Source organism: Strix aluco, chromosome 2 (genome assembly GCF_031877795.1).
Source record: "Strix aluco isolate bStrAlu1 chromosome 2, bStrAlu1.hap1, whole genome shotgun sequence".
In the NCBI taxonomy this organism is placed as follows: domain Eukaryota; kingdom Metazoa; phylum Chordata; class Aves; order Strigiformes; family Strigidae; genus Strix; species Strix aluco.
The window spans coordinates 125,506,062-125,531,463 of NC_133932.1; the positions used below are offsets into that span (position 1 = coordinate 125,506,062).

The 25,402-nt window shown below is 42.5% G+C and overlaps 1 protein-coding gene across 1 annotated transcript in view; it reads left to right on the forward strand.

Moving 5' to 3' along the window:
* Nucleotides 1–310: 310 nt before the first annotated feature.
* MAML2 (mastermind like transcriptional coactivator 2) overlaps nucleotides 311–25,402 on the forward strand; it is a 74,872-nt gene continuing 49,780 nt past the window's right edge. The window contains exons 1-3 of the mRNA XM_074816739.1: nucleotides 311–360; nucleotides 715–775; nucleotides 1,201–2,655. Of these exons, the coding sequence (XP_074672840.1) occupies nucleotides 311–360; nucleotides 715–775; nucleotides 1,201–2,655 (1,566 nt within the window). The remainder of the gene's footprint in view (nucleotides 361–714; nucleotides 776–1,200; nucleotides 2,656–25,402) is intronic.

Genomic DNA, 25,402 nt, shown 5'->3' on the forward strand with positions numbered 1-25,402 from the left:
GCCGTGTTTCCCTGAGGCATTTCCTGACATTGCTCACAGCTGAAACAACGACAGCGTGTGTGCCGATTGAGTGAGGGCTGTTTGTGCGTGTTCACTGCTTGGTGTGCGCACCTTTAATGTACAGAGCTAAAGATATGACAGCTGTGCTTGTTTAAAAGTGTTCTATTTTTCTATGAACCATGTTCAAAGCAACTCTACTTGAGGGTATCTGCACCTTACTTGAGGGCATATGCACCAAGTTCAAACTTTTCAGCTTGTGGGGCTACATATTTGTTTTGTGTGCGTGGGGTGGGAATTTGTGTCTACAACCATGGCAGATGAGCGTAGATCAGGACAGAGCCATGAACCTCTTTTCCTTCGGTAGGCCCACAGAGCTCGTGAGCAGATGAAAGTATTGCTGTAAATATTCAAGGAAAAGGAAATAGTTACAGTTCTCAGAGCAGTGTTGCGTGGAGTGTGTGTTTTATAGCAAATGTTTCAGAACATAAACAATTAGGGCTTAATGTATTAATATACATCTCTGGAAAATAATCTGGCAGTATATCATGGGCCAGACCCTTGGCTGACATAACCTGACATGGCTCCAGTGGCTTCATTTTCAGTTTTGAACAAGTTAACATCTAACATTTTTAATTGTACACATCTCTGGCCAGTATAAATCCATGTGAGATCGGGATGTCTGGATCTCATGTGTGCCATTAAAATGTCTCCTAGGATCTTTGGACTCTACAGCAGTCAAAAATGTTCTTTTGGATCATATACCAAAATAATGAGAGTGAAATCTTTCAGCACTGAATAGGCACAAGGACAGATTTCATGACTGCATTAGTCTCTGCTATCTAAAAATACTTTAGATCTGACTGGCACAGTTACATGGGAGCAACTCTAGGGCAGATATGGCCACCTCCCTGCACTCATGCCCATGGGGTAAGGGGGTCTGTGATCACAGGAGGCAGCAGTGCTTGAAAAATGCTGGTGGCTACAAGGACAGGGGTGGTGGTGTCAGGGACATGTCTCACTTACAACATATTTTCCTACAGTTCTGCCTAGTTTCATTGACTGAGAAAGCCCAGAGTATCTTTCTGTACTAAGCAGTGCTTACTTGCCTGTTGCCTTTCAAGATCCTTCTAGCAAATAGACTACAGATTGTTTCTTTGGTGTCATCTAATGATAATTTCTTTGTGTGTCTGCTTCTTTCAGCTCCAAGGCTCCTTGAAGAGAAAATTGGTGGTAAATCTGTCTCCTGTCAGCAACAAGAGACCCAATGGTGTTTCAGAGAGCTCTTTCCTTGACATTAAGAGGATAAGAGTGGGTGATAATATGTCAGTGGGACAAGGTGGACAACATGTTAACAATTGCCAAAGCCAGTCAATGTCAGGAACTATGTCTGTGGGGCAAGGATCACAAAGAAAGGCCAGCAACCTAGCAAACAATACGCATGCTAGTGGGAATGGCATGTTTAATATGACTTTGAAAGAGGTAAAGAAAGAACCAGGAGAAACCATGTCCTGCAGCAAACACTTAGATGGCCAGATATCACATGAGAACATGTTCCCTAACAGATACGGAGAAGACTCATGGGAACAAATGATGGATCTGGAGCTTCAGGAACTATTTAATGAACTGACTAATATATCAGTGCCACCAATGAGTGATCTTGAGCTAGAGAATATGATAAATGCCACAATAAAACAAGATGAGCCATTCAACATTGACCTTGGGCAGCAGAGCCAGAGGGGCCCTGTGAGATCTCTGCAGATGGACAAGATGGTGATAAAAAGTGAATATGCACCAGGCATGAATCAGGCTCCTGTGGGCTCCCCACAGATGAGGCCTTCTTCTACAGGTCCAGCCTTCACTATGGCCACCACTGCCATGTCCACCTCTTCACCCATCCCTTCGGTGCCTCAGAGTCAAACACAGGTATCGCAGGTTTCTTCTGCATCCAGTCGGCCATTGCCTAACTGGCAGGAGGTGTCTCATGCACAGCAGCTCAAACAGATCGCAGCCAACAGGCAGCAGCATGCCTTGATTCAGCAGCAACAGCAGCAGCAGAACCAGACAGCCAACTGGTCCACTCTGTCTCCATCAGGACCTTCCCCTGGACCCTTTGTGCAAGAGAAAATCCCCAGTCCTTCTTTTCGCCAGCAGCAGTTCAGCCCACAAAGCTCAGCCATGCTTGGGGTACCAGTGAATGGAAACCAGTCAAAAGGGATGAACAACTATATTTATAAACCAACCACTCCCCAGAGCAATCCCATGGACATAATCATGCAACAGAAGCCTCAGGACCTCAACAGAAACTTTATCAACAGCGCTCAGACACCACTAGAGCAGCATCATGGCAACACAAAGCCTTTGTTTCACTTTAACTCAGAGCAAACAAACCAGCAGATGCCTTCAGTTTTGGGTTCCCAAAACAAGCCTGCCCTTCTGCACTACACACAGCAGGCACAGGGTTCAGCCCCCGTGCAACAGCCACAGCAACAGCAACAACAGCCGCAGCCGCAACCTGCTCAGCCTCTCCCGAACCAGTCTCTTCAAAGGCCACCTAATGTACCCCTAGCAATGCAGCAAAAAATGATGCTTCAGAAAATGCAGCAAGGCCAGCAAATCTCAGGTTTGCAGTATCCAGTTTCTCAGCAGCATAGACAGGTAAGGCAAATTCCTCCTTATTTGTTACAGAATCATTCTGGTCTGACTAGTAAAAAGGCTTTTCCAACCTGGCCTCATTCCAGATGTGTACTGGTGCCAGATAATGACTGTCTCAGCACATACTTCCGCAGAGCTGGTGATGGCATGTTTAGCACCTATTCAGGTATATCATGGATGTACATTTATAAGAATTTCAAGAAAGACATGCTCATAACACTTTTTTCTTAATGCAATGGAGTGAATATGTCACTGCTATATATTATGTAGATACTTGTCAGAAAGGTGAGAAAGTAGGGCAGATGCAAGCTTATTTTGGACCCCTATCTAAGTTTTTTAGCTTACAAAAATTTAGGCTCTTTTGAATAGCAAAATTTTAATGAATTCCTATGTTATCTTAGATAATGTATTTTACAACGTTAATTTTTATGCCATCGTTTTCCTTAGGGAGGCAGGGTTAGGAAATTCTGGTTTTAGATATCTTTTGACTGACATGACAAAAATACTGTTTGCACATTTGTTATCTGTTTGGCAAAGAAAAACTAAGACTTATCTGTGAGCTTTATAAACACCCATCACACTTCTGGGAATATTCTGTAGATAAAATACGTGCTTAGATATGAAGGTGAAGGTTGCCACAGATATGTCTACAATTATATACCACATGGCCAGCTCCCACCGTGTTATCATGAGACAGCTCTCTGACAAAATCAGTTGTTATAGCTCAGTTAGTCACTGTGCACCAGTATCCCAAGTTTCAGACCTGCCAATCAAAGTTTGAATATGCAACCTCAGTGTACCCCAGAAACTGGAAACCAGGTGCAAAACAAGTAAAACATATTTGACCTTAGGATGTTTAAGCCACTCTGAGTAGTTTTGGTGGGACTTGGGGTCAACACATTTGAAAGTATGGAATAGCAATGTAGGTGTGGAAATCATCTGTGGATGTGAAAAAGAGCTATAAGAAACTACCGAAAGGTGAAAGCCTAAGTCTTCCACAAAGTCCCAGAGAAGAAGCACTGTGAATGAATCATTCCGAACTGGAGTTTCTGCCTCTAACTGTTTGGGTGATCAATCTGATGTTTTTTAAAAAAATAAAGTAAATTAGTTGTATGCATGCACACCTTTCTCCTTTTAACTCTTTCAAATTCCCTGACCAACTAACCATGACTTTCTCCAACAGAAAATCCCTTAGCAAGACGTACCAAGTGAAACCTATGGGCAGTTTTGGGTAGGGAGACATTGCTTTGTTGGAAGATGCCTGAGAATGAGCATTGGCAAGAAGCCAGCACAGCTTTGCTGTTTTACGGGAGGTCTCTGCTGGCTGTTCCTCTCCTTGTTGGGCCACTGTGTGCTCTCTTCTTACACACATTTCCCCATTCTCTTAATAGACTGGCAGGCAGATGAATTTTAACAGTTCCTTCATTCAGCCATGATGAAGCTTCCAGCAATCTGTCAGCACAAGGGAGACAGGCAGGACTTCTGCAAACACTATTTTTCTGAAAAAAATATGCAAGGTCACATTCTGGAAATGAATAAAAGCACTGAGAGTAACTCTGCTTGAGGCAATGTTAGCTCCTTGCTCTGTGTCCTCTTGGGCTGCTCAGGGAGGCAAGCCAACAAGATGGTACTTGGCAACTTGGCCATAGTAGTACTTGCAAGATTTATCATGAGTAGTGGGATCTCTCACCTGTGCAGCCACAAGATCTTTTGGCTTAGGAAACTTGTCCTAAATGAACTTTGCTGAGTGCCAAACTTTAGATACTACACCAAGGATGGAGTTTTACCTATCATTGCAGACTTCTGCAAGTAGCTTTCCAAAGTTTCTTGTCATCTGACCCCAGTTATGTCTGCAGGATGTGGCTACCTGACCCACAGCACAACTGAGAGGCATAGAAGCTTTGTAGACACAGATTACAGGGCTTTTGCAGCAAGAATGCTGTTTTTTCTATGCTCTAGGGAGATAACTGGCTTCTTTTAGAGATCCTTAGCAGTTGTTCCAAAGCTCTGATGAAGTTCAGAAAACCAGGTAGGGCTTTCTCAGTAGAGCATTCTGTAGCTGCTGGAATGATATGTAGAAATACGATCCATAAATTGCAGAGTTTCGGAAAGGTTTGAACATAACTGTTCACCTGGCTGTATTTATGAGTTCCGTGGACTCCTTTAGCTCCTGCCTGCACAGCTGCAAGAGCCCACCAACCCCTTGGTCAGGGTTTGCTTGCCCCATGAGTCTAGTCTGAATATTAAATCAGAGTGGGAGGTGACACCGCTAGTATTATCTTCTAATAAAGACAACAAAGGTCAAAGCAACCTCGTGGGTCAACCCCCGCCGATTTTAGCAATGGGGACATCACCTCATTTAGGCTGCACAGTCTTCTCTCCTAGAGGATTGTCTCCCACCTCTGAGGATTCCTACACATCATTAACAGTAATGAATGATTAATTACCATAATTTACTAATTAACTTCATGATTAATATTTATTTTGCTCATGCCTTAGTTCTTCATGAAGAATCAAGGGTTGATTCTGCTTGGTGTCATTCAACTCCTCCTCATAGCATTATAATTTTGGACTGTAAGGACCATCTCAAAACTGTCTGGAATGCTTTGTTGATGGAAATGTGAGTGCACATTCATAAAGGGTTGCTGTGACGTTGCCATCAGATAACACTGACTGGAACACTATAAATTCACATTTTTAGCTGAACCAGCTCACTCTCTCGATTTTTACTCCCCAAGCATTAAGATCCCCAAAAATTATTTGAACTTGGCTTTATCAGCCCAAGCTGGCTAACTGGAAATGTAAGGCTTATAATTTCTCTGCTTGTCACATTAACTTTGTGTCAAACTGGAGCAAACTTATAGTGGGATTTGCTAATTAGATGTCTTTTGCCTCTAGGGAAAAGTCATAAAAATGGAAATTATCTCGGTTTCCTGGAAGGTTGATCTGAATGAAGGGTTTGTTTGCTTCTTTGTTTTATTCTCCATTTTTGTGGGGAAGATTCACCTTTCCATTGTCTATCAGGATGCAACATATGCACAGTCATGAAAAAAACTCTTAGAAATTCAACACTCTCTTTCTTTAGGGAATAATTAGAAGCTCCAAATTCCGCACAGGTTTAATCAGGTTTGCAATACAGAACCTGGGCTGATATGGGGAAAATCTATAACTGGACTTGGATAGAAGTTTGAAGTCTAACTTCCCTCTTGTGAAGAAATGTAGTCTAGTCAGTGAAAGATGCTTCTGAAGTACAACTTAAGGTCTCTGAACAAAAAACTTGAGGTTTTTAACTACTCTAAGAAATTCCACACATATTTTCAAAATTTTTGATCAGCCGTAAGACTTGTTCAATAAAATCCATTAGTCTTATGTAAAGAAGTCAAAAAACAATTAAATAAAATATTATTCATCCCCTTCTGGTTTTGACCTAAAGACAAATTAAACTCAGAGGTTTCAAGCTGATTTTTTTCTCCAATTTTTTTTATTCAATTTTATTCACTCAAGGGAGGGGAGGAAAGAAGGCTGAGCTCATGAGAATGGGAACCTTAATGGAGCTAGGCCACTCTATCTGCTACATGTGGTCATGTGCCCTATTCAGTCTTGGCTTTGGGACCAAGGATAACACAAGGCATCATAAGAGTTTCAGCCCCCACTTCACACAAACAACCAGTGGTCCTTATTTTTAAGGCTTTGGAAGCATTGGTGTTGTCTATGTAGCTACAATCCACAACAGTGTTTCCTTGTGCACAGTTTAGGGCCTTGTTAGTCTCTGATCCTTTATAATCGCTTTGAGGATGGGGTCATCTTCTTTTTTTCTTTTCTCTGTTTTTTTTTTTTCAAGGACCCAGGAATGTGGTGTGATTTGTTGCAGTTTGGGACTTTTTTGCCCTTACTTGCCCTAATTGGGGCATGCCTTAGATCATTTTCTTCACCAGATCTTAACAGGCCTCTTTTAAATCCAACCAGTCTCCCTTCTTACTGAATACTGAGCAGTCCTTTCTCCAGTACCTGCTCCAAGCATGAGTGTCCTGTAAGTGCCTCTTGCCTCCTGCTCTCCCACAGGAAGGCTTTGTATTTTGCAGCATGTGGCCAATGGCCTTTCAGGTGCTCTGTAACCCAGGGACACAGCATAGCTGCATTTGTCTGGGGAAGGACCACAGTGCAGCACTGCACCAAGGGATGTGCCACCAGTGAGGAGCTTGTGTTCAGAGGAGCTATAGGAGCTGAGATGACCCCTCCTCACGAGCCCCTTTCATTACACCAGCCCTTCAAAAGCCCAGAAAATCAGTGTTTAATTGACATATATTCATCACTCTAATATATCTCCAAGGGATAGATATGATATTTCAACTAACCTGGCAGCTCTGCAGAGATGCTGAGACAGATTGTCCTCTCATTTTCTCCAATGTAAACCCAGGGTAATTTCATTTGTTTTCAGGAGAGCATAATTGGACCTACAGCAGCATAGTAAGCAGCAGGATATGGCCTTCTACCTTTGTTTTTAAAGCATGCGTACCATATGGATTTAATAAGAAGTGTATGTTAAACTGACAGACTATTAGAGTGCTATATGAGGAAGAAGCACCAGGAGCAAAAGATCGATGGCTTTTTTGAAAGTGCAGATATATAAACTCTTGTTATCATTCACTGCTGAGCAATAACTTACACCTCTAATTTAGCCTCCAAAATTTCTCAAAGAAAGTGTGACTTCTTTGGATGATTCATATCAAAACAATATTTTCCTAAACCTTTGTGTTTACCACTAAAGAAGAAAAGAAGAGCACATTTTGGTGAGGCAACCTCTTTGTTTTCAAGTGTGAAGGAATTATTTTGCAAATATTTGTGAAATGAAGAGAGAAAACCTAGAGTGACTTGTGGTAATTGATACAAACCAGGACTTAAATTTGACTTAGATCATAAATAACAACGATTCCAGGCTTTTGGAATCTGCAATAATAGAAACTGTTCCATAGTGTAAGAAAATAACAATGTGACCTTTCTTTCAATGCTCGCTATAAAAATAATATTTGGATGACAGCTTTTCTTGATAGCTCCATTTTGGTCGCATTCCTTCCTACAAGGGCTTCTGAATTAAATATTCTGGATAAAAACTTGAGTATGTCCCAATAACCACCATCGATTTCAGGGTCATAGCTGATTTATAAACACGAAACCAGAGAGAAAATGTCCTAAGTTCCTGTATTGTCATGGTGGACAGTTGTCTTGGTAGTGTCTTATATCATTAATGCTCAGTTTGCTGAATGAAATACATAAACAATCACACTGTGGACAGTCAGTCTCTGAGAACATTGTAATTCAAAGGCAGAGACACTGCCAGTTCCATAAGGCTTCTTGAACTCTTTGCATAAAGTATTTACACTGGTAGAATAGTAGAATATTAGCCAATTAGGTCAAATGCTTCTAGATTTGGGGATCTGGGAAGTAGCTGAGATAGTCCCTGTTGTGTCATTTGGACTACTTTTTGAAGGTACTTCCATGAAGGTACCAATAAAAACCATCATTGCACTTGCCTGGATGAGTTCTTTACTAGTGTCAGCACAGTTGAAGTCTTATTCATTATTTATTAGCATTGTGAAAGTGTCTGGAAGGTCCACTGATAGGGCAAAATGTCATTCTGTGAAGAACTGTATAAACTCAGATGAAAAATGGCACCTGTCTCAAAGGGACAGTGTTAATCTGGGTTCTGTAAGAATCAAAGAAAAGATGACTTTTACAGAAGGAATTTGAAGGATATCAGTTTCTACTCACCTGCATGTCTAAGTGATGTTGATTTGAGGACTGCAGTGATCCAGGAGGAACTTCATGAGCCAGTCAGTTGTCTTGGCCATGGGGAAAAAAAATGCTGTTGGAGACAGGAGGCACAGTCAGGGTTCTAGCTGCTTCAGTCCTCTGATTTTACTCTACTGCCACCTGGAAGACATGGGCTAGGGTAGGAAAGCAGAGGGACAGCCAAGGTACCTGGTGTATACATAAGAGAAGATGATGGTGACTGCAAGGAGGAAAGGGCAGGTGAGTAGATCCACAGTGCTGGTGGCTGAGATTACAGTTTACAGTTTACAGACCTGGGGTGGTAGTGTAAGGTAGGGAACCATCATGAAAGACAGGACATGAGTTTGTGCTTATTAGATTAACAGGAAAGGAGGTGTAACAGGACAAGACTGGGATAAGGAACTGTGAAGATGCAATGGTGACCAGGAGGAAAGGGGTCAGGGATGTTTCAGGTCTGGTTCTCTGCTACTAAGCAAGTTAGTCTGTCTTGACCTGTGATCTCATCAATAAAGCTGGGATGTCCGTAATGGCTTCTCACCTGGTTGAAGTGAGGATTTCTGCTATTGCTGTGTGTGCATCTGAGGCCAGAGTCAAGCCCTGAGTCAACTTCCTGCAGGGATTTTGGAAGGGCAGCCTGGAAAAACAATATAATTCCACAGCCATTTGGAGCTGGCATGGTGAAAAACCTTTTCCTGTAAGTTTTCGCTTGTTTGTAGGCAATTTACGAATACCTCAAGAAGTCAAAGAACAAAAAAATTTTAACAAGCCCCAGCTCCCATTTCTCTCCCTAGAGTCTTCCTATTATTTTAATTCCCCGAAGTCCTCAAGAGCATGTCCCAGTAATTTGTCTCTCTAGGGGTTCAAAATGAAGGAATATTTTAATGGCAAATATTTATTCCTCCACTCAGCCACTTTTACTGCCGGTGTTTTTATGGTGGAGACCTGCCCCAGGCCACAGATGACTGTCGTTAAGACAGCAATAGACCTAGTAATGTTCATTTAATGTGAATTTTCACGGGTGAATTTACCATTTGTATGTGATTGTGATCCAGAAAATCAGCCAGATGCTCCAACAGAACTATTCCAGAACCATCTGCCTGCTTCATTTGCTGTATGCCTGTTTCTGGTAATGTACACACACAGTGGAAGAGACAGCTTTTGCCCTGAAGTATTTATAATCTAAATAAGCAAGTCAGCCAAACCTTGAGAAGAAGGAAATGTTACTGTATATTTTATATATTATTATGTATTTTGGGAAAGAGAGAAAGAAGGTCTCATTCAAAGACATGACAATCAATCCACTGGAGTTGTTGAATAAGGATACATTTACTGTCACAGAGGAATCCTCTGACAGAGTTTTGAGTTGAACCAGACCCAGTGTCAGTCTCAGAGCCACTATCCTTGTGTCCCAGGATAGTGCCTGAACCTATCAACTTGCATCTGCTCATCTTGACCTCGCTGCCCCTTGCCCCTTGGTCTGAGAATCTTCTCTGTAGACAGCATCCACAGCTCTGGGCCTTCACAGCCAGCACAGTCGCCCATAGGACACCTCTGGAGCAGTTACAACAGTGTTTGATGCCTCTTTTTCCCTTTGTACCTATAGATGGTAAATAACCCATTGAGGTGCACCCAGCAGCTTGCCAACTCCAACTCTTGCAACTTTGAGACACATGGGTGGATGTGCCCAGGCTATGCCTGAGATTCTGCTTGCCACCTTGTCCATGGGGAAGGAGTGGAGTCTTGAGGGTAGCCTCACACCTCATTGAACAGGCCAGTCATGTTGAGTTTGTGTCATCTCTTCAAAAATGGTCCTCTGTCCCCTCTGACGAGGCTCTGCTTTGTCAAGCCCCAGCTGGAATTTGGAGGGGGACCGAGTGCCTGAAGCAGTTGGTCTCTCTGAAAAGCCAAGCACCTTTCATAGAGTCTTTTAATAGTAATACTTAGCCTTGACATAGTTATGAAAACATGAGCGTTGAATGATTCTCCAATTTCATAGGAAGAGGTGAGGATTTATGTGAGGTCCACATCAGATTGTGAATCAGTAGAAAATGTAGAAATCTGGTAAAAGGAGGGATATTTATCCTTCTCCATCTTACCAGTTATCTGTATTTAATGTTAACCCCTTAAGTTTCCTATGTAACCAGTGAGGAAGGCACAGTTCCGAGTACCTAAGCCAGACACATATATGGGGCATAACATCGCTGCAGAAGACTCCCAGTGTCCATGAGCCCAGCTGTGCTGCTCTGCCTGCAAGACAAGCACAGACTGGAACTACAGTGCATTGAATTGCATGTCAATATGTCAAAGGAAGGGGAGGACAGGGGTTTTGGGCACTCTTAGGTGTCACAGGATGGCAGAGCTGATCTAAAGGTTAGGGGCAAGGAGTCCTCTCCCACCCCCCAGCCCTGTGTCCACTCCTTCCTCTGCCACCAGCTCTGGCACTTGTCTGTGCTCTCACAAAACTGGCAGAAAACTAACCTTTTTCTCTCTGTGTTGCCTTTCTCCTATTTTAGTGACTTTCTGCAGCTTGTGGGGTCAGACAAAGCCAACACTGGCACAAGGGAAGTGGCAGGAGCATGTAGCTGGAGGCAAGCAGTGAAGATGGGATCGCTCCTGTCAGCAGCAGCAAGTTGTTAAACTCAACTCAGGTGGCTGGTGCTGGGGAACCTCAGCTACGGGGGGTGGCCAGAGAGGGAGTAGAAGGTGGGTAATTGACTGCCAGAGGGTGGAAGAACAGGAACCAAGGGCAGGAAAGAGTCAGGGAGCAAAAGGTTTAGTGCAAGGGAAAGAAACAGACAGGTAGGACTGGATCCAGAGTAAGACAAATGTGATGGTGCAGACAAGAGACTGGGAGAGGTGGTGGTGAAGGAGTAAAGTGCAGGAAAGGTGAGAGTCTGAGGGTAGGAAGAAGCCTGGAAGGCAGTAATACAGAGTGTAAATTGGGTTTGGGTGAGGGGGAATGAGGGAGAAGAACTGGGAGCTCAGGAGGAGGAAGCTGAGAGAGAGTCTGGTTGCAGGCAGAGGAGGACAGGGCATCGGAGAGTGGGAAATAGCGTGGGAGGAAATGGGGCAGAACAGGAGCTTCTGGTGCACAGGGGACAAGCACCTACGGTCTTTGCAAAGGGAAGAGTGGAATACTGGTAACACTTAAAAACTAACTGTTTCTGTATCCTATGCCAATAATAAGTGAAGGGGCATAAGGGGCTTGTTGGCCAGTAGTTCACAAAACATCTGCAGGAGGTCTTCAGGACAGGGCAGGAAATGCAGCTTTGCAGACCTGCCTCACTCCGAGCCTTTCAAACTGCCAGCTGAAAGGACACACTACATATCTCATGCTGTGCTATTCATCCCAACAGTCTCCATCAGTCCCACTGGATAAAAATGAATACATCTCATTCTCTGCTTTTCTTCCTTCAGGGGACCCTACAGCTCTCCTACCATCCCCAGCTGCAAGTGTAGCCATTGAATAACCAACATGAATAGAATAGAATAGAATAGAATAGAATAGAATAGAATAGAATAGAATAGAATAGAATAGAATAGAATAGAATAGAATAGAATAGAATAGAATAGAATAGAATAGAATAGAATAGAATAGAATAGAATAGAATAGAAAAGAAAATTTCCATTGGAAGGGACCTACAGTGATCATCTACTCCAACTGCCTGACCACTTCAGGGCTGACCAAAAGTTAAAGCATGTTATTCAGCGCATTGTCAAAATGCCTCTTAAACACTGACAGGCTTGGGTCATCAACCTTCTCTCTAGGAAGCCTGTTCCAGGGTTTGAATTTTCTTCCTGCCCTGCAAAAGATGCACATGAAGAAGAATGATGGAGATTGAATGGTCCCCTCAGGCCTTCATAAGAAGTTGTGTAGTCCACCTTGGTTGAAAAGTTCCCCATGATTGACTGATATCAAGACACTTGAAATTACCGAGGTGTGAAAATGAAGAAAGATGATATTTCTGTGGAGCCAGTTTGTTCTCTAACCTGTAAGAGGGAGAGAGACTCAGAGCTTTCTGTAATTCTGTGAAGATGGGTTAGATGTACTCTCAGAGTCTTTTCTTTTTCCAGCCCTTTCTATAATTCGTAGTGATTGCAAGCCTGGCCCCAAGTGAGTGATGAATGACTAAAGGATTTAGTGCTTTGGTTCTGGTTAGAAAAGCATCCAACTTTATCCATTGCAGAACTAGATTTCTCCGAATGACTGTAATCTGCAATCCCAGCTAAAGCAGGCTTCGCTGGGGTGACTCCAGTCTTGTCTGGTTTCAACTAGAATGGAAAAAAAAGAAAAGAATGGCTTTTTTTTTTCCTACTGGAACTGGTAAAAGACATGGGAAGACATAGTAGGCATTAGCAGAAGTATTGCTAGCTTCACAGCCTGAGTGAAAAACAGGGTGGGAGGAGGGAGGGTGGGAGTGAGTTCTGGCTATCCATCCTTAATCCAAAGCCTCCTGCTCCTTCCCAGGCTATACTTCACTGTCATACACTTGCAAATTCACTCCAGTAATGAAAACAGACTAACTTTAAGCTTGTTCCCAAAGCTGCAAATTTGTCCCTGCTGGGTGTTAATTTAACTGCTTCCAGGGCACCAGGATGTCTACTAGTGTTCGCTTTGCTTTCTTTCTTCTTTTTTTTCTGCACATCTGGTGTTGTGAAAACTTCCAAGGCACCACACAGAAGAGTGATGAACTGACCACTTTTAACCCTTTCTGCAGCATGCCAAGTATGAACCTGCCTGTCTCTCTCCAGTGTTTTCTCCCTATAGCGGAGTCCATGGGCCTTGTTACGCATAGGATCCACAAACTCTAAAGTGGGTCTCATGAGCATTTCACAGGCTGAGAATTGAGCCTTTCTTCAGCTCCATCATCCTCTGTTTTTCCCGGTAACAAACCTGGCTAAACAGTAATAACTGGACTTCAAAACTTTCCAGCAGGAAGAAACAGGTTTGGAGCAGGGAGAGGTTTTTTCCAAAATATTTCTTTTTTCCTCTTGCTTTTATCTGGTGTTGCCACTTCCCAGCAGGGAGGACATTCAGTGCAGTGGTTTTGCTCACATTATGGCAAGTGATGGCCTTTTCCTGTTGTTTTTTGATTGTTGCATTTGTTCTGTAATGGCTGCATTAACTGTTTATCTGCTGCATCAGCTGAACCAGAGCAAATTCAAAACAATCTGGGTGTCTCATTTCCAGTCATAGCTGTTGTACTTTACCTGACTTTCCCCACTTTGTTTGCTTTCTATTCAACAAGTTGTTTGCATGACCAGCTCACTTGTTTCACTAATATATTCCTACCAAGAGTATACAGACTGGCTTTTTTTGTCTTTGATTAGGGTTTCCTAAAAAAATGTCAAAGGTACTTGAAACCCAAATTCCTCTTTTGTTTTGGCCTGTTGTGCAATGCCAGCCTTGTGGCACAAGGAGGGTGCAAAGTCCTCCTTTACTGTCTTCCCCTCATCCCTATAATTTCTTTTATCCCACACTTCCTTTCGTACTTCCATCCCAGTGACTGTCCATTCTCAGCCCTGGTTCCTCTTCAGCACCCAGCTCTGGGGGGCTGACACACCATGGAGAAACATCTCACAGCCACGTGGGCTGCTGAACACAGCGAGAAAGCAGCAGTCTCCATCACACTGATGCAGGAGACCCAAACGTGCCACAGTCTGTGATTTTGGCATCTTCTCTTCTTTCTGTAGGGTTTTCTCTGCTGAATTTTATTTTTAAATAAATTTAATATATTTAATTTATTTAAATATATTTATTTATATTATATATAAAATATATATAGGAAAATATAAATATATTTAATATATTTAAATAAATTTAAATAACTCTTGATCCACAAATTACAGGCCTCTTTGGTAAACATGAAATCTACTTCATGGGTTCAGTACAGCTGTGTTGTCAAAATCTTGTTTCGGATGCAAAGTGCTATCAAGGGCAGCCTTTTGCAGAAGCAGCACTTCTCTGTGGACCAAGCTCTGGGGCCCTGGGAAACGCTGAGAGCAATTCTGCAGAAGGGTTTTCCATAGCCATATATGTACTTCAATAAAAAGTATATCTTCAGATATTAATCCTCCTGAAATGCTTTCTGGAGCGTGGACTCACCACCTGAAAATACTAATGAAATTTGGTTTGTGGAGATACAATCATTCATCTCCCTATTAAGCCTAAGCTTTTTAAAGCTTCAGAACGGGACTTATATGTCCATAGCCAAATTATTTATGCAGATCTAGAGAATGTTGGTCCAAAACCATAGCTTTAACATATCCACCCCTGGGGTTTTTTTGATAAGTTTTCAACCAGTGCACCTAGTAACTACCTTTGAAAATGGTCATAAGTAAATTTAGGCTGGAAATTAGCAGCACATTCCCAGCAATTGGAGAAATTGTTTGGCTTTCCCAGGGAGAGTGCTGGTGGTCAAAAGCCTCATTGCTTTTAAGATAAAATTGAGAATAAATGCTAGATGATAGGCGATAGCAAGGCATTCAGTTTAAAAATGGGATTCCTTTCTACTCCTCCACTTTCATAGCAAAAAAAAAAATAGTCCTCTGGCTGTCACCTCATGTGGCCCTTTCTTTGAAGGAACCAAGTGGAGAGCTGTCTAGGCCACTACTAAGCAAAGTGGAGTAGATGACATGGCTAGGAACACCAGGTAGACTTACAGATATTTAATTGTAGCATTCATTTAAATACATACTTTACTGTTGTTATGAGCTCCAAGGATATTTTCCCTCTCTTCCTCCCAAAGAATCCAAAGCAATTCAAAAGCTAGTCAGTTGGTACAGTAATTGTATATAAATTTGCACATGAATCATTAATTAAAGTCAAGCTGTGGAAAAAATTAAAAAGGCTAAAAGACCTTTGGACATTTGTGTGAAGATCACCACGCTTGATACCAGGGAATATAGAAATGTTTGGACTGTTTGCTCAAACGGGCACGGTGTTAATGAATCATTTTAATCACCTTCATTACAGTCTTTCAAACACAGGACACTACTATGCAAAACCAAGCCTGACAAAAACAACATACAAAACCCAGAGGCAATTCTGAGCCTGTTAATTAGATAACTTTGTCTTGATATTTGCATTTGAGCCTATGGATCTGGACAACATAGTATGTTACTCTCAGGGCAAGAAGCAAGCGAATGAATGACTGCTGCCCTGTGTCTGCTCGAACAACATTTTCAATGTGCCTCTTGGTCTCTTGCATCCCCCAAGGTAAATATTTGGGATACTCTTTATTGTGCTTTTCCCAAATTTTCCTTACATCTCTGGTCTTTTTGTGGCAACAAAACAATGCAGGAGCTGGAATTATGCTATAAAATTCAGGGAACAAAAAAGATGTAGAATGCCCAGATTTTGTGTTATTTTAGCCACGCAAATGCTACAAGCAAAAACTAAACCAAATTAAGTTCATGCATACATATCAGTAGGAACATTGAGGTAGTAGTGATAGCAGAAGTAATGAAATTATGTAATATATGCTAATTGTTTTCTACACACTAATTCATCCATAAAGCTTCTGGGAAGTGAGTAACTATTAACTGTTCTGTAAAGGTTAAAAATTGTAACTGTGAGGTAAACACTTTTTTCTAATGCAGCTGGTGAAAAAGCATTAGAAATACATGTGATGCATCTAAATAGGTGTCTTGCTACAAAATGACTGAGTCAAGGAGAGATGAAGTAGATCAGTGAAAACCGGACATCTATTTAGATGCATAATTACAGCTTTAATTGTAGTCTCCAAAATAGTGTTGGATTCAGAATTAGCATAAACTTTGCAGGTTTTATAAATTTTTCAAATTAAATTTTTTTGACCAAGCACTACCCCGTCAAAAATTCAGATAGGCAAAGATTCCTACAAATGTCATTGAGTATTTTCAGGAAACTTCCTTTTAAAGATTTAGAGGTCTCAGAAATGAAAACAGTCAGAATTTATTTTCATTAATATTTCAATACGTATAGCTTAAACCAGTCTTAAAATTCAGATGTTTACATTCCATGCTGAGGGAGGCTGCATGTGTTGATACTCCTGTGTGATAAAAATGAGTTCATGTACACTAGAGTAGCATCTTAACACTTCACAAAATGGCAAACAGATGCAAGGTAAGTTCTACACTTTCAAATGTAGATCACAGGAGAAATTGATTTCACACCAAGGCTTCTGAATTTGCATCTCAACTACTTTATATATGTCTGTTTACACAAAAGGCAAATATTTTTTCATGTATGACAATGCAGAGGGCAACTCTGTCCTTATTTAAATGGGAATCAAAATACTGTTCACAATTGCCAAGTTACATAAACAGTAAAAAAATATTTTGAGTTCAAAACAATACTCTTAAAGATTGGGAAAAACAGGTTTTTGTTCCTCGTTCAGACTCAGATCTCCCTTCTTGTCCATCAGTTCAGAGTGTCACTGAGGTCCTGTGAGAAACACAGGGTAAGTCCTGTAGTGAATGAGAAGGAAATGAGGTCTGCACTTGCCAGAAGTACTCTCACTGAGTTTGCTCAAAGTGGCAAAGTGAATGGTAGGAATCACTGTGGTGGAAGTGGGGAGCGCGCGCGCACACACACACACACACACACACAGATACAGGTTAATGCCACTGTACTGCTAGGTGTTTGCATCCCAAGCACCACCTGCAATCTGCGCATCCATCTCAGGCAACTTTCAGACAACGAGAAGGTATGAGAGAGGAGATATAGATAGAGATCATGAGTGACATGGGGAAGACAAACAAGGAAGAATTAATCACTGTTTCTCCTAGCAGGAAAGTTCTAGGCACCTATTAAAATCATCAGGCAGTAAAACAGGCAAGAAGAAGGCATCTTACACCTAACAGCAGGGAGCATTTTCTACAGGCATCTTTGCTGCCCAACATTGTGGGTACCAAAAGTGAGCATGGATTCAAAACTGGAGTTGGGCAAATTCAGAAAAAATATTTGTGAAGGGTAGCCAGACAGCATGATGTAGATGCAAAGTTGCACTCAAAATGCCTAAATGACAAAGCTGAAACATATATTGAACGCAGTCCCAGCCTATAGTGGCTCTGTTCCTATAGTCCATCTCTGAATATCTCCTCTTGGTCACTCTGAAGGTGACCACTGTAACACACAGTTCTGTTTGGAGTCACAGAAATAATGCTACTTGATCATAGCAGAAAAGGTTATTAATACAAACACCAGAAATGGTGCCCAGTTTGGGGGAATTCATCTTAGTCGTGTCTTCCCCAATGAAGTTTAGGATCACCTAACCTACCAGCCCCTCATTGCAGCAGTATTTTTGCCCGTTGACTAGTCTTCGCTTGACTTGGCCCAGCAGCTCCAGGGCTTGTGAAAGTGGATCTCCTGTTAACTTTTCAACTCTGAGAGCAGGCACAGCGATGTGATCGTGAGCTATGCCTCTTGGAAAGGGTTTTTTTAAACATGTCAGCTCTAGGAGAGCTTAGCACCCTCCAGCAGTTTCTACTGGTGTATGTGCTCCTCCTGTTGCTGCCTTCAAGGCAAGTTTAATGATCGCTTTCACAGGGTGGCAGAAATGTCCTGAGGAACACAAGCAATGGAAGGGAAATGGTGATTTTCAGCCATTTATAACTGATCCAAATTGGAACAGCATTTCATGGAGAAGCCAAGAGCAATAGTGTCAAGGTACAAGCCTTGCTCACTTCCAAAAGTTTCTTGCAAAAAAAAGAAGGCAATTAGATTTCTAAACTAATTATTGCAGGTTCCCTTTCAAGCAGGGTATGTAAAGCTCCCATAACACTATTGCCTGCTTTTTACGTTATGTTCAAAAGACTTCTGCTGATTGCTAGGCTGATCTGTGGAAATAGTGACAACAAAACTTGTTTACTCCTCCCCGCTATTGCAAGTTCCTAAGCAAAAATTTTGTGTCTGATTCTTATTCAGGTTGAGATCCCCTTCATATCATTATGACCGTAGAAAGGAGCCTTTAATCAAAGAAAAATTTAATTACATATTCAGGCCACTTTGGTATAACAGGGACTTAGTGTTAATAAGAATCAGGCTTTAGGTGTTCCAAATGCTCTTTAAAAAAAGAGACAACAATGTGCAAAGTAAACTCCAAGTTATTAATTCAAGAGCAGTATGAGCAGCAGCAGCAGTAAAGAAACCTGATATATCCATCAATCAACACTGTGGAACCCTGTTTGTTTGCACTAGTTAGAGAGTGATGAATAGGTCCTCTGTGTAAAACATTCAGCTACAGTGTGAGAGGGTAATAAATTATGTTTGTTAATTTTATATGCCATACATATAAAAATCACTAAAAATTGTTAATACACTGTAATGGTGACAGAAAAGTCTGGTGCTGTAGGAACCTTAACGCAGTGCTTTTTCATCTCCACAAGTGAAGGTCTCTTTTGGCATTTCCTGCATTTCAGGGAATATGATATAAAAGCCCTGGAGGAAGAATTTTACCTGCTAATCACTCAGGTTCCCAGCTGCCTCACTGGACTATACTTATCTAAAAATTATACTTCTCGCTTACACTTACAATCCTCATTACCTCAGCAGTCAATGGAGATACAGGGACCTCCAGGGAATGAATGACTCTGACCCCCAGGAGGTGCCCAGGAGATGGGGTGTGATGTGTGGTGGTGGCAGGAGGGCGATGATGCCATGGCTCATTTCACTCTGGAGAGCTGAAGGCAGATGCAGTGGAAGCCCCCGTCAGGGTGATGTACAGGCAGGCATGAGCTCAGCTGTGGGGCCAGTCTGAGTACAGTCCGGGCCCTTACACAACTAGCAACGAGCATCAAGAGCTTGGTCTCAAACCATCCTGTTTTGGCACAGGTGGAGAAGAAGTAGACCTGGGCAGCTGGCATAGACTATGTAACCACCTCAGCCTGGTATTTCCCAGGCTGCTTTCAAACTGCAACTCGGAGCACAGTCAGTGGGCACAGTCTTTTAAGCCCAGGTTAGACTGCTGCAATATTTTTTCTTTATCCATGTGAGCTCTTTCTGCTTTTGGCTATGAGGTTTGACCAGGACAAAACTTTGCACACACACCCACTGCCTTCTGTCCTAGGGCTATGCTGTTGTACAACTCCAGTCACATTTTCACACCCACTTCTGTTGCAGCCAAGGCTAAGTGAATGTGAGTGCAGCCTCAGTCCTGCTCACATAAACTGAAGTTGCTTTTCAGAAATCTTTCCTCTCTAGATAAGCTGGTTGATGTTGTCTGGTGTATACTGTGAAAGGGTACAAAGTCTGCAATGATACTAAACAGTGTGGACAAAAGTATGTGTGAGTATTTTTTAAAACATCGTCTCCGAGGAGAAGGCAAGCTTGAGAAACTGCTTCGCTTTCCAGAAGCTTGCTTTACGGCAATATTTATTTCTCAAGTCATGGCAGCAAGGAAATGAGTCTAATGCATGAGAATGTTGCCATGTTATTAAACGGTGGTGTAAAAGCTGTGCTTACTTTCATGGGAATGAGGTTCTTTGCCAAAAATGAGATGCCTCAGCTCCCCCTTGGGACTGCATCCTAGTTTGGAAGGAACAGAGGAAGCTGCTGTGAGCAGTCAGAGCAGATAGCAGGAACGACCCTGCATTTCTGACAGCCTGTTTGTAAGGATGGAGTTGCAGCTCGGCGCTTGCCAGCCGATGCAGGGAGCATTGCATGGGGTGAGGCCGGCAGATCTGCCTGGTGTCCCTGCCCTTGCACCACAGCAAATATGCCCCAAACTGCTGCTTGCTCCTTCCGGTGCTTGGGTGTTTCTCTCATTTACACCTGGGTGCAAATCCAAAGTAATTGCACTGAAACCCACTTACACTTTGCAGGGTGCTATGACAGGGCAGAGTTCTACCTGCACACACAGCACAGCAAACTGGCCAGTCCCTACAGGGGAAAATCAGGAAGGCTTCAGTGATGGCAGCACTAAGCTTCATCCCCCAAGCTGTACAGTAAAAATGAATGTAAAAATAAGACTAGCTTTGTTTGACTTGTTAAACACAAATCATTTCAACCCCCCTGTCAGCAAAAAGTAATTTTTTTCCTAGTTATTTTTATTTTGTCGGAAATGGGGAGAACTCATTAACACTTGTGTTTTGAACTGTAGTTTAATAGAAGGCAGACTAATACAGTTCATTAAAATATGCATGTTTGATGTTTGAGGTAATGTTTGCACAGATCCTTGGGGAGAGGATACTGTAGAGCTAAAATGATGTTTTTCACAGCCAAACGGCATAATCTCATTACCAAAGTTTTGTGATCAAGATGAAAGGTACACTTAGTAATTGCAAGGGATAAACATTTTTTTATCTGTAACTGCCCTTATTACTCACGGATAGCAGATCCAATGCAGACTGTTACATTTCTGTCTTCTTTCCTTTACCACCCACTTTGTTTATGATTCACCAGCAGTTTCTATGGACTGGATGTAAGGAATGAGGGAAGTTTCTGTTTGCCTATTTCATGGCAAAAGTACATCGTGAAGAGATGCATTTGCTAATATTTAGCCTGGAAATGCAGATATTGCTCAGGGGGGACAAAAGTTTAAAATCTGAAATTCTTTTCCATGACTTTCCTCCAGCTTCTGGCTTTCCAACAGGCTGCTCAGCACGCTACTCTTCAACCTATTCCAGCTGGTGAACCCACATTATTTCAAGGAAATCCGCAGACCCAATACAGCAAATAGAAACCTTGCTTTTCTTAGTTGCCTTTTGACCCTAAGAAGTAATCTGTCGACTCCCAGGCATCTGATCTTATGCTGAAAACTATGAATTTAAGAGATCTGAAGGAGAAAGGGTACATCTGCCAGAAAAGTATAGTTCTTCTAAACATTCCTCTGACCACATTGTCTTTGGAGAGGGAAAAAAAATCCTTACCTCGCTTGTAGGGTGTGGGAAAAATCCTTTTTTGCCCTTAGTTCAGTACTGCTGTAGCAGCAACTGGGGTGGCCTTTGGGTTGTATTGTTACAAATAACTGAAATGAAACTGCAACCCAGCCGAAGCACTGGACCCTAGTGTGGTCTGGTGAACATTCATTTTACGTGTTCCAGTGGACATTTCGTTGTGAACCTACTGGCAGTTTTCAGAAAGCAAGATAGATTGCACTGTGAATTTTTTAATTCTACTTTACAGCTAGTATGTCATATCTGTAACTGAGGCCTCTAAATCAGGAACTGACACTGTTCCCATGTCCTAAATGATTATATGACCCTTTAGGATTGAGTGATGTGTTAATCTTTTCTAATTATACTATACTGTATCTCTTGCATTCAAACATGGTCACGAACAGGGCTGTTTCTACTCCCATAGATGTAGGTGGCAGAAGGCCAGCTGGAGCGGCACCAGATCCCATTTGCAGCCCAGTGACCATGTGTTTGGGGTAAAATTGAATAGCTTACGTTCATGGAAGACACGAGAAATAAAGATGCTGGAGCAGGATGAGATATAAAATGATGTTTTGAATATTCTGTCCATTTTGCAATATGATTCCTCATTCATCATGCAAATTTATAATTTTCATGCAATTAAAAAATATTTTTTGTTACAAAGGTGAGTTTGATTAGCTTGTACAGTTGACAGCTATTAAAGCAGTATGAAATATTCACACACACAAAACCTCTCCTCCTAGTGGGAAATTCCACTTTTTACTGGAGAAAAGGCATATTGCCCTCATCGTAAGCAGAGAGGGAGGATGAGAATTTGTCCTTGTTCACCTCATTACTGGCTGTAACCCAAGAACTTTACATAGGTGATCCAAAGTTGTTACTGTCATGACATAAAACCATGACTCTGGAATGTGCCTGGCTGGATTGTTACCAATGCTGCCACAGTGACCATGTTCAAGGACATTAAATTACTTTTAGAAATCACAGTCACTCCTCATCTTAAAGCTCTTGATGCTCCCAGAGTGATATAAATGTGCTACATGGTAAATAAAACCCAGCTCCACGAAATTCAGATACACAGTGACCTCACCCCCATTCCAGGGAGGCCAGCACAGCAATGCCAGTGCAGGAGTGGGTATTTACCACCATCCCTTCTCCTTCTTGCTGGTCACAGCACTGGCTGAAGCACTGGGGAGGATACATCTGTGCTGACAGACAAGCGCTATTATCAGCTTAGTTAATGCCATTCAGCAGCAGTAAAGCTGCCAGCAGAAAGACTCCTGTCATCATATGGTGCATCTCCACTGGGGGTATGCCAGCATGTCTGCTGTGATGGAAACATCCTGGTGTGGACAAGCCTGGGTCTCCTTCTGCTGTCCTGAAGGAGCTCTGGTGCATTACCTAGCTGTATCACCCCTTGTGTAAAGTCTCTTTTAAACAACAGAGGGAATTGAAAGTATCTTAACATATGTCCAAATCAGCCAAAGTGTGGCTAGTCTCGCGAAGCCCTCAGCATGCATGGCTGCAGCCAGATCTCCAGAAGTGCTTAGCAGCTTCTGAGGCCATGCAATGGAGCTGCCAAATGCCTGCCTAGGACCCAGTCCAGATCAGGACTACAGAACACCTCACTGGAGTGAAATAGGCAGCTGGGTCACGGCATTTCCAGCATCTCACCAGCGTTACAGAGATGCCCAAATTCAGCTCTCATGAGTCTCATGAGCTTCTGTGTCATGCCTCCCTGGAGGCAGTCCTCCTCTCCATTTCAGGGAGTGTGATGGCCTCTGTCATGTCTCAGGAGAGCCCATGCCTGGCAAAGCTTCTTGGATGGATTTGTGATCCCTCAAGAGCTGTATGCACTGTGGGCCAGAGGGTCCGGGACAGAACCCAAGCAACCAAGACAGAACCCAAGAGAAGCTCTGCTGCTGGGGATGCAACATGCTATGTGCTCGCTCGCTATTTGCTTGCCTGCTCCAGAAGTCTAGGTTGGTGCTATGAGACATCTCTGTGGCCTAGGTTGGTGTTATAAGCCGTCTCCATGGCCAAGGTTGGTGCTGTCAGCCATCTCTGTGGCCTGGGTTGCTGCTATGAGCCATCTCCCTCTGTGTGACTCAGGCGCATGACCAATACACCAGATGAGTCCTGTGTGACTCAGTTCTGTAGTGCTGTCTAATGATGGAAGGAACAAGACATGAGAGGTATTGCATGTTGAAAGGTTGCAAAAATGAGAACTCAGGAAGTACCTTTTTTTTTTTTTTTTTTTATGAAGATGCTTAGGCAAGCTGGAGGTCAGGTTCTCTAGAGCTCTTCACTTGACAGCTGTCTCTCAGATGCATGTAACTTGATTTTAGCAGCCAGCATGCACCTGCCATATCCACCTCTTCCAAAGACATTGGTGCCAAAAGTCAAAAATGGAAGATTTTGAAAAGCTGATCCAGAGCTGCTAGTGGCTGTCATCCCAGGTTTGATGTTGAGTAGCTACAGTTTGAAAGGGTTGTTAATGAATGATTGGTTCATGTAACTGAGAACTGCTACAGAGGCGTTAGCTACAGACTACTTGCTGCTGCCTAAGCACTCAGTTTAGGGCTCACTGAAGTTCCTTCAGAGAGGGGTTTGGACTATTGGCTGATTCCTTCAGCTAGAAAAGTTCAGTGATCCCAGCTGATGGGAATCTTGAAGTTGAAACATAATTCGATTTCAGCCCTTGTCAGGAGGTCTCTATCAAAACCTGTTACAGTCACCCCAGGAAGGAAAAATGACTGTATTCTTTCTAGGTAGACTCAGATCTGTTGGAAGCATAGGAAGGAGAAAGTAGGTAAAATAAAGGAGCAGAAGAATAAAATTAATATCTGTCTTGTCTAAATTTCCATTTGACTTCCAACTTCTAAGATTTTTGGAGAAAAACATCTAAAATAAGCTTTTGACTATATGTAGAGCTATTGCGATACTCATTTTGAGGCCAAAGCATCACTGGTTATGGACAGAAAGGAAGGGAATGAAAAAGATACCTTCTTACTCAACTGATCAGTCCCTGGTGTGCATTATGAGTCATATCTGCTTATTTCACCAACAGAAACAAGTTTTTATTCTTTTTTTCCCTTCCTATTAGCAACACATAGCACTGACAGCTAAGGGAGGACTGACTGGATCACCAACAGAAGAGTTAACTACGTTTTTATTGCTGTGATGATGCACAGGATAGAAGAACGCAGCCTGACTTTCAGGCCTCAGGTGGTGTTCACAGTCCTGGCAGTTAGAAGACACAAATGAGGGATTTTGCAATGGAAAGAAAATGTGAACCCAGCCCTCTGAGTGTCCACGTTCACAGCAGATGCTACGTGAAAGCATGGCTGTATAAAACCCCACAGATAGATCAACAGACTGCTTGAAAAAAGAAAACTGTGGGACAAGTCCTACCCTTGGTAAACCCTAGGCCAGTCCATGCCCTTTTTGAGGGCAGAGATGTGGTCTTGGGTGGGCAGAAACAAAGCTGAAAGGGAAGGCAGAGGGGCACAGCAGGAGGACATACAGAAACCAGGGGGTTTTACTGTCCCAAGACCAGGTGTCCATTCACCAAACCAGGCTCTCTTCTCCCTCCCCAAGAAAATCTCCATAGCTGGATTTGGGCCATGCAAATGATAAAGTAACCAGCTGGTTGATTTTTCAGCTGAGGATGTTCATGTCAAGAAAGCCCTGTTCAGTCTCCTACGTCTGCCGTGACCCTGCATTAAAAGCCTAAGGGCCAAATACTCCAGTCTGTTTCCAGTGCTGGAAAACAAGATTTAACCAAACAGGCTAGCTAAACTGGGATTATGTCAATGTATTTCACACTGTTGAATCTATCTTTTATGTTTGTTGCTAACCAAACCAGATTCCATTTAACCAGGGAAATAAGTTGGGCTAGTAGGTGCCAATTTTGCATGAACTTTATGCCTATGCTCATTTTCTACCTCTTTCATTTCAGTTTTCCATAAGTTTGTTATATGTTGATGGATACTGGTGCCAGCAATCTTTTTTCCCTCCAGTTTCTACAGAGCTGTTCATGTGCATTCTATGTACACTTATTTACACTCATTAGGAAGTGTTCCCAGCGGAGGCTGCT